This window comes from Ahaetulla prasina, chromosome 6, assembly GCF_028640845.1.
Source record: "Ahaetulla prasina isolate Xishuangbanna chromosome 6, ASM2864084v1, whole genome shotgun sequence".
NCBI lineage: Eukaryota > Metazoa > Chordata > Lepidosauria > Squamata > Colubridae > Ahaetulla > Ahaetulla prasina.
The window spans coordinates 7,810,687-7,827,322 of record NC_080544.1 but is presented as its reverse complement, the minus strand read 5'-3'; the positions used below and the strand labels follow the sequence as shown (position 1 = coordinate 7,827,322).

The window sequence follows — 16,636 nt, the reverse complement described above, 5'->3', positions numbered from 1 at the left end:
GTCCTCAACTTATGACCACAATTGAAGCCAAAATTTCCATTGCTAAATAAGGCAGTTGTTAAATCAGTTGCACACCATTTTACAACCTTTTTTTGCCATAGTTGTTAAATGAACCACTGATGTTGTTAAGTGAATCATGTCGTTGTTAAGCAAATCTGGCTTCTCCCGTTGACTTTGTCAGAAGCCGACTGGAAAGGTTTACAAATGATAATCACATGACCCTGGATAGTGCAAGTGTCCTAAATACATGCCAGTTAGTAAGTGCCTGAATTTTGATTATGTGACTTTGGTGCTGCAACTGTTGTAAGTATGAAAAACAGTCATAAAATCACATTTTTCAGTGCACTGTAACTTCAAATTGTCTAAAAGGAATAGTTTTACGTTTAGGACTACCTCTACTATGCAGAATCAAGTGAACGATGGCAGCAAAAGTTCTTTCAAACATATACTTAACCAAAGCAACTAAATGTCTGTGCTCAGAATAAGCTGTTCAACAAATTATCCATTTTTATGAACGATATCTTTTCCTCCCTCCCTGTTCTGTCTCCGTCCTCACTCTGGAGTAACGAGCTGGCCTACAGCCAGTGGATACACGGCTCCTATCAGTCCTGGCCGAGAACATGCAGCTGCCTGCCAAAAAGTTCAAATAGATTAAGACTTCAGCTCACTTCGACACGGTTCAGCTAATTTGCTTCCCGTGGAACTGAGAGCAGTCCAAAAACCTTTTATATATCCTCTGGGGTGGGGCTCCTGCCCCACCCTTCCCTTTGATGACGCTGCCTCTCTAATCTTCTGAAGCGCGGGTAGATCCAGGCTTGATTAGTATGATTATTAGCTGCGTCTGTAGGCGTAGCCTGAGGAAGGGAGGAATCAGGGGATGTCGGCCTCATTACGTCCTCCGACTGGCCTGGTTCTGGCTCCTGGAGCCGGGCCAAAGGAATCAGTGCTCCTGAGGTAAGCCTTACCGGCCCTTCCCCCTCACTCTCAGAGTCACTTTCGGGCATGGGGCCAGGTTCGGGGGCTGGAGCCACAACACTCCCCATATCACTCTTCTCTTCTGTGATAAGCACAGGTAGTCCAAAATGTATGTTGTTAAGGAAGGTATTTGTTAAGTGAGTTTTGCTCCATTTTACGACCTTTCTTGCCACAAGTCATGGCAAGTTGTTAAATTAATAACCCGGTTGTTAATTGAATCTTGTTTCCCCGTTGACTTTGCTTTTCAGAAGGTCGCAAAAGGAGATCGCATGACTCCAGGACAGTGCCACCGTCATAAATGTGAATCAGTTGTCAAGCATCTGAATTTTGACCATGTGACCATGGAGATGCTGCAAAACACATCAGTGTGAAAAATGGTGATAACTCACTTTTTTCAGTGCCGTTATAACTTTGAACAGCCATTAAATGAACTGTTGTAAGTCAAGGACCCCTTGTATTATACCAAATACAGACAAGGAGCAAGAAATACTAAGAGACAGAAATTAAAGGTGTGAGAAAAAAAGGAAATCTAACTAAATCTAGTTTATACCAACAAAAGTTACTATGCCTTCCTACATTTCTCTATCCTAGCAACCCATCCTTGATTCACCACCTCCAAATACTAATGTTTTTCAAATTTCTTATGTCTTTTGGAAGTTTAAGACTGGTGGACTTCAACTCCCAGAGTTCTCCCAGAATTCTGGGAGTTGAAGTCCACCAGTCTTAAAGTTGCCAAGGTTGGAGACCCCTTCTGTGGAACATTCTACCCCCAGAAATGAGACAGGTCCCCACTCACCTGGCCTTTTGGAAAGGTGTGAAAATACGGCTCTACACTGCATGGGACTTACAGGGGATTAGTGCCTTGAAAACCCCTCCCCTTCCTTTTAATGAACGTTTAACATTGATTTTTAAACACTGGCTCTTTTTAACATTTTATACACTGTTTTTATGTTTTTATATTTTATTTATATACAGCCCAGAGTCCCTGTGTGAGGGAGATGGGTGGTTTCAAAATTTGGTGAATAAATAAATTTCAGGAGATCAATTCAACCACAATTCCCTTGAATCTCTCCTTCCTCTCACTCTTCCTTAATATATTTGTTCTGCAATATGATCCCGATTTGTTTTCCCTTTATGACAAAACCGCTTCAGTGGACTTACTCCCTTTTGTGTTCAAGCCACATTCATCACCCATTCATTATTTACACTTTTTTTCCCCATTGTACCACCTACACTTTCCCCATTCATATTTTTATGTATCTCTAACCTGCAAAAGTCTCACTCCTTGATAACAAATAGGGCTCTTATATAAAGCTATTTTCATTTCTATCAATAAATGTTCACCCTCCACATTGGACAATGAACTAGCTACCTTTGCATTAGTATTTGCACATCCTAACAGTTCTCCCCTTACTTCTAATTATTTAGTAAATATTCTATAAAGTACACAAATACACCTACTCACTGTAATTTGTTTACTACCTTGTCTTTGATACGTTTTTATAGTTTTGAGATTCTTTTTGATAGTATAAAAGTTAATATAATTTGCTACAAAACATTTGGGTTCTCCCTTGTTTACATACAGGAATTCATATTCATGCCTATTCCCAAGCAACATCCCATTAATATCATCACAAACCCAAAAACTGATGCAGCAAAAACTTAATTCATACATGATTTATTCAGGATGCCATTATTATGAATGAATGAATGAATAGAATGAATGAATGAACGAATGAATGAATGAATAAGTGTTTTAGCAATTTTATAGCTAAGGATAGATCATAGGAAGCAAGGAGAAATAAAAATAATAAGGATGAGACTAATTTAGAGAAAAAAGGGAAAAGACATGGTTACATAATTATGTTGTGAAATTTCAGAGTGCTTCAGCAAACTCACTAGGGCACCGTGGAACATTTCATATTTTTGAGGGAGATGCAGTGATTCTTGACAGTTCTTAGGCAACATACAAAGTATGCTGAAAATAGTTCACAGTTTTAGAACATGGATTCTATGAAAAAAACATGACTGAACTAGTAAAGACACAGTGAATTAAGAAAATGTGGGAACTTCAACATTAAGAAGATAAGGGAAGAGAGTTATATGCAACTTTCAGGAAACAAAGAAGGGATTAGATTTGTCCCAATTTTATCTCCGAAAGAATTGAAAATATACAATACTTTGGTTGAGGAGATATCATTCTATATAACTCCAGGCTTTCAAAAACGCTTTCATATCATGTCGGAATCTCAGTTAAATGTTTCAATCAAGAAATCAAATAGCTTTCCCCACACTTTGCTGCTGCTTCATTTGAACAGGGTAATGGTTACCAAAGAACTTCAGAGTTTTTAATTAAATTATATGGACAATAGAACTAGCAATTTTGGTCAAAAAAGAATTATGTCCTTTTCTTCAAAGCCAGTTCAGGCAGTGTCAGCAGGTTTTTTTTTTCACCCAGATATATTCACATTTAAGAAAGATCTTGAAAAGAACAGGATTTTCATGTTAAGTATTTTTCTTTACTCATCTATTGGATGAAAACAAATACTTACCTTTTCCACCCCCAGTCTCATTTCCACCTCCACTTCCATCCACTCCTCCCCCTCTGCCGGCAGATCCCTCGCTGTGGCCAGTGCTAGTTCCTCCAGCTCCACCTTTGCTTCCAGGCTTTGCAGGAGGAGTGGGAGGATACTGCAGTTTGATGGATCCGTATGGTCCTACAGTTATACCACTCATCATTCTCCCACCACTATGAGTGTATCTATAGGAATCGGCTCCATAATGTCCCCCAACAGATGGGATAAACCTCTGGAAGTGATCCTGGGGAAGAAGATGGAAGGGGAGGAGAAAGTAGAAGAAAGGGGCAAAATTAAATAATTGTCAAAAAACGAATTCCATATTTCTTTTTTAATCTGCTAATATTACCGAACCTATTGTGCTTGGATGATGAGAACAATATGTTGATTCATATCCAAATGAATTAGTGACCTCAAGGAATAACAGTGAGAAGTGCCATCACTGAGAATTTTAGTATTTTCACTAGTTTATTTTAATTTTAAAAGCTAAATCATTAGAAAGGGAATATCCTTGAGACACAGCTACAGGTAGGTCAGCATTAAAGGGCAGAATTACTATATTGCTATGTAAGAGAACTACCGTATTTTTCAGATTATAAGACACACCTGACTATAGGTAAAGGTAAAGGTTCCCCTCGCACATACGTGCTAGTCTTTCCAACTCTAGGGGGCAATGCTCATCTCCGTTTCAAAGCCGAAGAGCCAGAGCTGTCAGAAGATGCCTCCATGGTGATGTGGCTGGCATGACTCAACCCCACAGGCGCACGGAACACTGTTACCTTCCCACCAAAGATGGTCCCTATTTTTCTACTTGCATTTTTTACATGCTTTCGAACTGCTAGGTTAGCAGAAGCTGGGACAAGTAACGGGAGCTTACCCCGTTACGCAACAATAGGGATTCGAACCACTGAACTGCCGACCTTTCAATCAACAAGCTCAGCGTCTTAGCCACTGAGCCACCATGTCCCTCTTACCTGAATATAAGAGGCACCTAAATTTAGAAGAGGAAATCAACAAAAAACGGTTTTTGGCCTCCACGTGCCCTTTTTTCGGGCCTTTTCCAGCCTTTTTTTGGCCCATTTTTGAGGCTTTTTGTGGCCTGTTTTCTAGGCTTTTTTCATCCTGTTTTCTAGGCTTTTTTTCAGCCCTTTTTAAAGGCTTTTTTCAGGCTGTTTTTTCCAAAATGCTTCGATCCAGTGGAGGGAGCGGCGGCCATTGTGGCCATCATGAAGCTGGGCAACCAGAATAAGTTTTGTGCAGGAGTGGTGATTTGGATGGAGTATTTGTTCCAGGTGAGCGATTGGCCAACTCACAGGTAAAAAAGAAGTATTTTAAAAATTTTAAAAGAAATCCTGGCAAGGAAATAGCAGCTAATTGGCATTGGAGAATGTTAATGGAGGGAGAAGAACAAAACGGAAGTTAAAGCATTAAAGCCCGGAATGGAGCTTGATATTTGGATTGGTAATTGGATTTGGAGATATTTAAATTATAAGAAAAAGAAATCTGAAAAGAAAATAGTTATTGAATAAGATTGGACATAATTCTAATAGTTTTAAACTTTGAAGAACAAAGAAAAATTCAAAATAGAAAAGCCCTCTAAAGGAAATTTTTTAATTGGATTTGAAATTGGATTTTAAACTGGAATTTGGGATATATGAAATTAAGAAGAGAAAGAAGAAACTTGTAAAGCATTTGATAAGCGGATTTAATACACAAATTGGATATTTTGCAACTTTGTGGATTTGAAACTTGTGGATTAGAGAAAGACATCTGCTGGCGGGAAAAAAGCACTACAACGAACAATTTGAAATCTGGAAAAAATTACAATGGGTAATATGATATATACCTATAGTAATGAGTAAATTGTATTAATTTTTGTGATTGTAACATGAAATATATTGTATAATACAAATAGTAGAAGGGAGAAAAACAAGGGAAAAGAGGAAAGGAAATATACTATATACCTATAGAATTAAATGAATTGTATTAATATCAGTATTGTAAAAATGGAATTATGATATTAATTGTATGATGTATTTAGAAGGAGTTAAGATATGGAACTTCAAATGAAATTGAAATTGAAAAAGATATTAATAGAAATTAAGAAAAAGAAGATGATTAAGAGATTAAGATAATGTTAGTATTTGAAAAAGGTGGTATGAAAAACAAATCTGAAGAAATAAGGGGCATGCATAAGAGCACAAACGTACCTACCGTTCCTGTCCTATTGTTTTTCTTTTCTTCTCCTATATATAAATATGCTTATACCTCCTAATATTTACTCATATATATGTTTATATATTATATAATCTTTTTGTATGATACTCATATATATTGTTGTGACAAAATAAATAAATAAAATAACTACAGTGTTTTTGGTAAAATGGTAAAATGATTAATACAGAAATAAGAAATGATAAATTGGTCCACCTTGGAAAATAATTGACATTAAGAGATAAATGTGAAATATCAAGCTGGAATAAAAAAAAATAGAAACTAAGGATGGAAATGACTAAGTTTAAATTAAAGGGTTTCAAGAGAAATCAGGAAATAAGAGAAAATAAATTGGTGATAATTTAAAAATGTGGTGATTTTCAGAAATACATGTAATAAATGGAGAAATAATATAAAGAAATGAAATAAGATTAAAACTGGAAATCAGAACAAATGGTAATATTGATTATATATTAAATATTATGTACAGATGAATAATAATCTTTTCTTTTATGTACACTGAGAGCATATGCACCAAGACAAATTCCTTGTGTGTCCAATCACACTTGGCCAATAAAAATTCTATTCTATTCTATTCTATTCTATTCTATTCTATTCTGTAATATATTCTCTATTCTATTCTATTTCTTTTATGTACACTGAGAGCGTATGCACCAAGACAAATTCTTTGTGTGTCCAAGCACACTTGGCCAATACAAAATTCTATTCTATCTATAAAAAAGTAGAAAATAAAAGAATATTATGGCAGAAATTGAAATATATAAATTATATTTGGGAAACATTTATGTTATAAGCTGTATAAATTTTGACTCGGTCAATACTCTATTCAGAAAAAAATGTACTGTTTGTATGTATGTTTGTTTGTTTTTTTAAAAAAATTAAAAAAATTTTTTAAAAAGCATTGAAATGGGCCCAAAAAGCCTCAAAAACAGGGTGAAAAAAACAGGCTGAAAAAAGCCTTAAAAAATGGGGTGAAAAAAGGCCCCAAAATGGACCAAAAAAGGCCCGAAAATGGGCTTTGCAGAGGCAAAAAAAGCCAGCCAGCGGATGGGCGGGGCTTTAGCAATATTCGGGCTATAAGATGCACAGACATTTTCACCCCCTTTTGGGAGACAAAAAAGTGTGTCTTATAGTCCGAAAAATATGGTAATTTATAAACTTAGTTTTTTCCAAGTGGAAGTCCGGCTGCTGCTTGCACATAGGAACACATGCATTTGATTTCTTCTATGTGCAGCACAGTTTAGGGAAGAAGGTTCTTTGGGCTGTAAACAGGCTTCCAGTATCAGCTCTCTGGGCTGCTAAATATAGGTGGGTAGACATGGAATACCCAAAGCCTGACTTAGCATGCTCTCTTTGCTGCATTTCGCACCAGTCATAAAGTTTCAGAGCAGGTCACGGAATATGCAATCTGGGCACAAAACCATTAGCAAATGATCCTGACAAAGCTCTGGGGAATCTCCCTATCCTATACCTATATCAGTGCCCTATTTTAAGGACAACAAGAGAGGCATGAGAATAAGAAGAAGAATATGTAGGTGCATAATATAGTTAGGAAATGCAAAGGGAGAAAAAAGTTAGCTGGGTAGAAGTATGCTAACTACTAAGATAATCAGTGTTAATGCTAGATTAAACCCTTTTGTGCTTGAGTGATGACAGGAATTGATCTCACTTTATTCAGGGAGATTGGTAAACAGGTTTTTGATAAACGTATGCCCATTTCAAATTAATACAGTATGTTAAATATTCTCAGCATTCTGAATAAATAAATTTGGCAACGCTGTAAAGACAATTTGGCTCCAAATGAGTAGAGAAACAAATAAAAGCAATACTCTTGTTGGCATCTAGATGTGAATGGCTTCCAAAAATAAAATGCAGATCTTTCAGAGGCTTGAAGTATTGTGGAACTATTAATTATTTTGCAGATGTTAGAAGATTCTACCAATTGGGGAAATTCATGACTTGGCTTATTGACAGCTTTTTTCTTCACAGAACAGAGGAAGAGCATCAGCTCTCCCAATTCAATCATGATCAAGAGGAAAAATTGAACCGAGGAAGTGGAAGTTGCAGGAACTCCAAGGGAAACAAACTATAGGAGAAGAACAGGCAGAGTTGGGGGAGGGAATTAAGCACCATCATCAGCATAGAGTCCTTATGTTGCCCCAAACGGTCCAAGTCCAACCCCGTTTGAATTCTGTTGACTCTTATATGTCACCAATTTAGTATTGAACTTTAGTTGACTAGATGATTATGTATAGGCTTGAGCAATAAATCTTTAAACTGCAACTTAACATAATAACGTACGGTCCTGATCCTTTGTGCACGACCCAAATCATGGTGCAATTCTGGATTTTACAAGAGACTAAAGGTGAGTCAACTCCAACGCAAATTTCATATTTTTAAAAATGGATTTTAATATGTTTAAAGTAGTGATAACTATTACTGATATTTTCATTAAGAAGCTAAATGATCATATGAATATAGAGTCTCCTTGACACTTTATTCAAAGAATGCGCCAAGTGGAGGAAGTATTGATTGTTTCTTTAAAGTTCAATTCTAGTCCAGTTCTCTGCCCTCATGATTTTTCCAACAACCAGTTCACCAAACTGCTCAGAAAGGTAACAACCGGTTCTCCTGAAGTGGTGCGAACTGGCTGAATCCCACCACTGCCCTTGTCACCCTAAACAGAGGTGCTGTGAATGGGATTGCCTGTGAAGACCACCCAGAAATTTCAGCTGTACACTAGCACAGCTGCCATATACTAACAGGATAATCCCAGGCTTGTCACATAATATAGGAACTGTGTTACTTGCCAGTTTGTTTCTGGGCGCAGTTCAAGTGTACTAGTAATAACTTACACAATCCTAAACGGCTTGGGACCCAGATATCCAGAAATCCTTTGGTTCCAGATAGAAGCTGCCTACCCAAGATATGCCAGTAGAGAAAGTATGTTAGGAGTGCCACCCACCTCCTGCAAGGTATGGTGGAAGAAGGCTGAGAAGTGAGCAGTCACTGCTGGAGCTCCCCTCCCATCACACTGACTCCCCCCCAAAAAAAAATAAGTTCATGGTTACTATTTAGGAAGTTGTTTAGGCAGGAATTTTTGGGCTGAGTTTTCAAATGAGGACAGGTGTACCTGCAACGTGGGGGGGGCGTCACTGAGAGTTGTGTGCTCAGATTATTATTTTTGAATAGTTCTTTCTGTGTTTATTGTTTCATTTTGATTAAAGAAAAAAGAACTTGGCAAATAAATACTTCTTTTCCTGTGGAAAGAAAATAATATTAAAGAAATAGTCAAAAAGATACGGAGGGTTATAAATGGGAGACAATATTTCCTGAGTTCCCCCAAAAAACTATAAAGAGGTGGGTAGTTGCAGAATTGTTGCCTGCTGCCCAGAGTTACTTTCTGTGAGATGGGCAGTTATATAAATGTGATAAATAAATAATAACAAGTAATCGGGAAAATCACTTCTCCCGCCACCAAGATTTGGATCATGCCTTGAAAATCTGGCCTGAGGTCATGGTTTTGATGTCCATTTAGGTTGTGTGTTATGTGGGGGAAAGGATTTTGTCCTATAAAGCAAGAGTCTCCAACCTTGGTCCCTTTAAGACTTGTGGACTTCAACTCCCAGAGTCCCTCAGCCAGCTTTGCTGGCTGAGGAACTCTGGGAGTTGAAGTCCACAAGTCTTAAAGGGACCAAGGTTGGAGACCCCTGCTATGAAGCAACGATTGTACTCCTCTGATTTTGTGATGTTTCTTGCATTTGAAAGCTGCCCAGAATAATTCAGCAATCAGGCAGTCCAAAAATACATATTTTATGAATAAAGATAAAAAGTTAATAAATTGCACACATTTCAAAATTCTTTTTGCTCTCCATTATAATTCAGCATAAATATGGCTTAGGGCCTGGGTACTTACAGGACCGCCTGCTGTTACCACATGCCTCCCACCGACCCGTACGCTCTCACAGAGAGGGACTTCTCAGGGTGCTGTCCGCCAAACAATGTCGGCTGGCGGCCCCCAGGGGAAGGGCCTTCTCTGTGGGGGCTCCCACACTCTGGAACGAGCTTCCCCCAGGTTTACGCCAAATACCTGACCTTCGGACTTTCCGCCACGAACTGAAGACACACCTTTTTATCCGCGCGGGGCTGGCTTAAATTGAATTTTAAATGTCAAATTTTATTAATTTTAAATGGGGTTTTTTAGTGTGTGGTAAATTTTTAAATTGTCAGGCTAATTTAAATAAGTTTTTTAAATTGCATTTTAATTGTATTTTGTATTGTTCGTTTTATTCTGCCTGTACAACGCCCTGAGTCCTTCGGGAGAAGGGCGGTATAAAAATCAAATAAATAAATAAATAAATAAAATATGATTTTGATCTACCAAAAGATGGTTGTGCAGTAGTACTTCCTAGGATCTGGACTATAAAAACCTGGAAAGCAGCAGAGTTAGAGTTTTTGCTCTATTTTTGCTGCAATCTTGGAATGATTCACATTGGTGAGTAGTAGAATATAATAGTAGAATAACCTAATAGTAGAATAACAGAGTTGGAAGGGACATTGGAGGTCTTCTAATCCGGGGTCTCCAACCTTAGCAATTTTAAGACTTGTGTACTTCAATTCCCAGAGTTCTGGGAGTTGAAGTCCACAAGTCATAATGTTGCTAAGGTTGGAGACCCCTGTTTTAATCCAAGCAGGAGACCCGATATCATTTCAGACAAATGGCTGTCCACTCTCTTTTTAAAAGCTTTCAGTTATGGAGCACCCATAACTTCTGAAGGTGAGCCATTCCACTGGTTTATTGTTCTTACTTCAAGAAATTTCTCTTTTAGCTCTAGGTTGTTTTTCTTCTTGATTAGTTTCCATCCATTGAGTCTTGTCTTGCCTTCTGGTGCTTTGAAAAAAGGGTTGACCTCGCCTCTTCTTTGTAGCAGCCACTTAAATATTGGAACACTGCTATCATGTCACCACAGTCCTTCTTTTCAATAGACCAGACAATTCCTGCAACCGTTCTTGCTTAGGTGGGAGTTTCTTGTTTTGTAGATTGAGTCTCAGAGTGGCTAGAGTTCTCTCCAGATCCTTCGCCTTTTCTTCCAATAATTCATTTAGTCTACTTTCGGTACATGTGTAATTTGGGTCCTCCATGGGCATGAGCACATATATGGAACATACTGCTAGGCCTACACTTGCTACTATGTAGTACAAGTAATCCTCAACGTACAACAGTCCATTTAGTGACTATTCAAAGTTACAAAAGGACTGAAAAAAATGATTTATGACGGTTTTTTACACTTAAGACCATTGCATCCTCTGGTCACATGATCAAAACTCACACCTGGCATCTTACTCATTTATACATATAAATATATGTTTATACGCTATATAATCTTTTCTGTATGATACTTATATATATTGTTGTAACAAAATAAATAAATAAAATAAATGTATTTGTATTTATGACAGTTGCAGTGTCCCGGTATCATGTGATCACCTTTTGCAATCTTCTAACAAGCAAAGTCAATTGGGAAGCCAGAGTCACTCCACAGCTGTGTTACTAAGTTAACAACTGAAGTGATTCACTTAACAACGGTGGCAAGACAGGTGGTAAAACGGGGCAAAAACACTTAGCAGCAGAAATTTTGGGCTCCATTGTGGCCATTGGTCGAGGACTACCTGTAATGTATTTCCCTAGAAGTAAATAAAAATGCTAATTCTATGGCTTCTGATTAGCATAGGTGCTCAGTGATTGGCCCACCACAAAGAAAGAGATTAGAAAGTACTGTGAATAGAGGCAGCAAGGAAGTTCTACTTATTTTTATACTCTTCCTAATGATTTGTGAGGTTGCAATTGCCTATTCCAATTTCAACATTCAATATGTTGAAAATATTTTAAGTTTTAATCGAAACATAACTACCATATTTCAACAATTTCCAATGCTTTTGCCTCCAAAGTTCTATCAGCAGTTGCTGCTGAAATTTTGTGCTATTTGAAAATGAATGAATTGTCCATGAATCAGTATTTTCATATCTCTCTCTTGCACCACAGAGGTATGGGAATCCTATGGTGATGGTGTTTTTCCTGCTTCACTGGGTGAAATTTTTTTATTTTTTATTTATTTATTTTTGTCACAACAGTGTATATAAGCATTAACATGAAATAACTATATAACATATAAGCTTATATATGAGCATAAGTATATAATAACTATACGAATTGGATACAATCAAAGGGAACATTAGGACAGGAACGGTAGGCATGCTGGTGCTCTTATGCACGCCCCTTACAGACCTCTTAGGAATGGGGTGAGGTCAATAGTAGATAGTTTTTGGTTAAAGATTTTGGGATTTTGAGAAGAGACCAACAGAGTCAGGTAATACGTTCCAAGCATTAACAACTCTGTTACAGAAGTCATATTTTCTGCAATCAAGATTGACCCCATTTAAGATTCACCATCTGTTGCAGAGTAGCTACTCAACTGAATGGCTACTCAAATGAGAAGGAATGCAGGAAACTGAATCTGCATGTAATAATATTCCATTCAGTCAACAACCGATATAAGAGGGTTACCAGAACTTAGCTGTGAAAATCCAGATGACCATAAAAAAGCGGCAAACAAAACTCTTTGCTGCAGTTTCATCTGGCATCAGATTTTTTGCAGCCCAGATTGGGAGCCCTACTTTATAATAGCTCTCTAAACAAACTTTTCCCTGAATAAAGAAAGAAACAGGAAACACAGAAGTGTGAGCTCTCTTGTCTTAGGGCATCTTTGTCAGACATCATCTTTCCTCATTCTTTGAAAACCTTCATTTTCCTTTACTATTCTTAGACTAATTCAGAAAGCAAAAAACAATAAATAACAAATTGCAAAGGGAGAACACTTTAGAAAAAAGCTGCATATGTAATGGATGGATGGATGGAAGTAAAGAGAGAAGGAAGGAAGGAAAGAAAGAAAGAAAGAAAGAGAAAGAAAGAAATAAAGAAAGAAAAAGAAAGAAAGAAAGAAAGAAGCAACCTTCCCTATATTCCTATGGTTACTTCCACAAGGCCAAATAACAAGTTAAAATTGTCATCAGCTTAGAAGTGTCATTTATATTGATGAGTTTTTAATAGCTGCATTCAACCACATGTTTAAACTGGGTTTGTGAGAGAAATAATTATTTAGGTTCACACGAAATATTACATTATAAACCAATCAGATAGGTCTTGTTTGTACATGCTAGTCACAAAACCCTAATTAAGGTTCATAGGGGCCAAGCTTAACAGGTTAGGTGGATGTGTCTGCTATATTTTTATCTCATTTGATTAAATGTTGCATGAACACAATTATTTTGTAAAATTAATTTCTAATTCAGATAAGACTTGAATCCAGGGATGGGATCGGAAAATTGAACAACCAGTTCGCTGCCCAGTCTCTGGGGGGGGGGGACATGGGGGGCGTGGCCTACTCAGCCTCCTACACCACGGCCTGGGGGGCCATTTTCACCCTCCCGAGGCTCCGGAGGCTTTCCTGGAGCCTCCAGGAGGGTGAAAAGGTCCTCCTCCAGGCACCGGAGGCCGGAAACAGGCCTGTTTCGGGACTTCCGGGTAGACCTGTTTTTCACCCTCTAGAGCAGCGGTTCTCAACCTGTGAGTTGGGACTCTATTGGGGGTCGAATGACGATTTGCCAGGGGTCGCCTAAGACCATTGGAAATATGGGAAGTATACTTGCGAGTCGAAGAATCGCGCCCCAATGGTTGACTCCACAAGCCAGCTGCAGGCTCTTCAAATCACTAGCCAAATTCGGCTTCAGGCGCGATGAATTAAAAAAGAGAGAAATCTTTGCTCTGATGTCTCCCTCTCAAGCCAGCTGCAATCACTCCCAATCGCTAGCCTAATCTGGCTTCAGGCGCCATAAACTTAATAGGGGAGGAGTCTCCGCTTTAATGCCTCAAGGCAATCGCAAGCAGTTCAGATCACTAGCCAATACGGCTTTAGGAGCAATAAACTTAATAGGGGAGGAGTCTCCGCTTTAATGCCTCCGTCCTCAAGGCAATCGCAAGCAGTTCAGATCGCTAGCCAATACGGCTTCAGGCGCGATAAATTCAAAACGAAAATAATTTTACAGTTGGGGTCGCCACATCGTGGGGAATTGTATTAAAGGGGTCGCAGCACTATAAAGGTTGAGAACCACTGCTCTAGAGGCTTCAAAGGCTTTCCTGGAGCTTCCAGGAGGGCAAAAACAGCCTGCCCTGGCTCGAAATGGGCCTGTTTCAGGACTTCTTGTAGGCCCGTTTTTCACCCTCCCAGAGCCTCCATGTGGTCCCTGCACTTACCTCACATCCAAAACAGGCCACGTGGAGACTCCTGGGATGGGAGGGGCAGGGTGGGCAGGGTCAGCCAGTCCTTGGAACAACCGGTTTTGGCGAACCAGATTAAAATTAACATCCAGTTTTCCCGAACCGGTCCTAACCAGCTGAATCCCACCCCACTTGTATCTCTGAACAGATTCTGCAGCTTGCAGAAATATTTCCGGTCCTGCCAAATCTTTAAACAGTAAGAAATTGATTCTGCTGAACTGAACAATGTTTTGTCCCCACCTAATGCGGAAAATCCATGAATGAAAAACAAAAACGCAATTTTTGTACTCCATTGAGAATGTATCAGAACTACAGAATAAAACGGAAAGATAGAAAATATAGAAAAAAGCTTTCCTTTTCTGATGCATAGAAATTTACTATTTTCCCCACAAATAGCTGTACGCTGATGACACTCAACTGTACATTTCCACCCCGGATCACCCCAACGAAGGTGTCAATGTGATGTCCCGGTGCCTTGAAGCCATTCGGGTCTGGATGGGGACGAACAGACTTTGACTCAACCCATCCAAGATGGAGTGGCTGTGGATGCCGGCGTCCCGGTACAGTCAGCTAGTTCCATCGCTGACTGTGGGGGGGCGAGTCACTGGCCCCCAGGGAGTTGGTTCGCAGCTTAGGCGTTCTCCTGGATGCACGGCTGTCGTTGGAAGAACACTTGACGACCGTTGCCAGGGGAGCTTTTTATCAGGTTCGCCTGATCCGCCAACTACGTCCCTTCCTGGACTGGGATTCGTTATGCACGGTCACTCATGCCCTCGTTACCTCCCGCCTGGATTACTGCAATGCTCTCTACATGGGGCTCCCCTTGAAGAGCACCGGGAGACTTCAACTGGTACAGAATGTGGCTGCGCGGGGGATAGAGGGAGCATCTCAGAGCTTCCATATAACACCTCTCCTATGCAAGCTGCACTGGTTGCCGGTGGTCTTCCGGGTGCAATTCAAGGTGTTGGTGATCACCTTTAAAGCGCTCCATGGCATAGGACCAGGTTACTTACGGGACCGCCTACTGCCGCCAATAGCCTCCCATCGACCTGTAAGCTCCCACAGAGAGGGTCTCCTCGGGGTGCCGTCAGCTAAACAATGTCGGCTGGCGGCCCCCAGGGGAAGAGCCTTCTCTGTGGGGGCACCTACCCTATGGAACGAACTGCCTCTGGGGCTACATCTTCTTCCCGACCTCCGGGCCTTTAAGCGCGAGCTCAAGACTTTTTTGTTTCACCGAGCAGGGCTGGCCTAAGGGTAATTTTTAATTGGGTGATTTTATTACTTGTTATTTTAATATTTGGCCTATGGTTTCAGATTTTTAAATTTCAAATATTGTGTTTTAATTTTTGTATATGTCTTTTTAAGTTGGCTGTAAACCGCCCTGAGTCTTCGGAGAAGGGCGGTATAGAAATGTAAATAATAAATAAATAAATGGAATTCTAGGTGGTTTCCAAAGGACAGGTCTCAGAGCTACTAGTCAAAAGGTTTTATGCAGCTATTCCAACTTTTCCCTTTTAGGGATTTTATGGTATGGAAAAGAAGTTAAGAGTGGATTACACATGGAAATTCTCTTTACATTTGCATATATATTACCTAGATCCAGCCTGACTATATAATTTACCAGATCGTCCATTCCTGTACCTGCTTGTACCTACCACAGAATCGCTGGTGAAGGCATCAGGGTTGTTTTCATAGATGAATTTCTCTACTCTCATCTGTCGAAGTTTAAACATCTTGGATCCCCTGTTGGTAAGGAGAGAGAGTTCTTCTAACATCACATCCCTGGGAATGCTGATCTTCTTTCCCAGGTTCAGCTTGGACCCTTCTTGCGGCATGACTGAAGGAATAGAAGAAGAAGCCTATTATAGCAGGGGTCTCCAACCTTGGTCCCTTTAAGACTTGTGGACTTCAACTCCCAGAGTCCCTCAGCCAGCAAAGCAGGGGTCTCCAACCTTGGTCCCTTTAAGACTTGTGGACTTCAACTCCCAGAGTCCCTCAGCCAGCAAAGCAGGGGTCTCCAACCTTGGTCCCTTTAAGACTGGCGGACTTCAACTCCCAGAGTCCCTCAGCCAGCAAATCAGGGGTCTCCAACCTTGGTCCCTTTAAGACTGGCGGACTTCAACTCCCAGAATCCCTCAGCCAGCAAAGCAGGGGTCTCCAACCTTGGTCTGGCTGAGGGACTCTGGGAGTTGAAGTCTACAAGTCTTAAAGGGACCAAGGTTGGAGACCCCTGTATTATAGAAGCAGCAAAACTTAACCTGTGTTGCAGTTCCTCAGCCAAGGCCACTAGAACAACTCAACAACCTCTATTTACTTAGTATTACTACTAAAATTTGCTTTCCCTAACAGAATACACTCCATACAGAGTTTAATGCCTGAGGATGGAATTGTAAGAGAAAGCCACCACGTTCTGGAATTGTTAAGCCTTTTCTCCCTTTCCCTTCCTTTGTTGAATATTTCTCTGTAAGTATCTTCATCTGACTTTTTCTGGATCTGGCATTATTTGCTAGATCTT

At 39.7% G+C, this 16,636-nt stretch overlaps 1 protein-coding gene across 2 annotated transcripts in view; it reads right to left on the bottom strand.

Annotated features, from left to right (window-relative positions):
* MYOZ1 (myozenin 1) overlaps window positions 1-16,636 on the bottom strand; it is a 45,575-nt gene that overhangs the window by 9,528 nt on the left and 19,411 nt on the right. For both annotated transcript variants that reach the window (XM_058188581.1, XM_058188583.1), the window contains 2 exons: window positions 15,777-15,958; window positions 3,528-3,795 (listed from right to left, as the gene is read on the bottom strand). In XM_058188581.1, coding sequence (XP_058044564.1) covers window positions 3,528-3,795; window positions 15,777-15,958 — 450 coding nt within the window. The remainder of the gene's footprint in view (window positions 1-3,527; window positions 3,796-15,776; window positions 15,959-16,636) is intronic.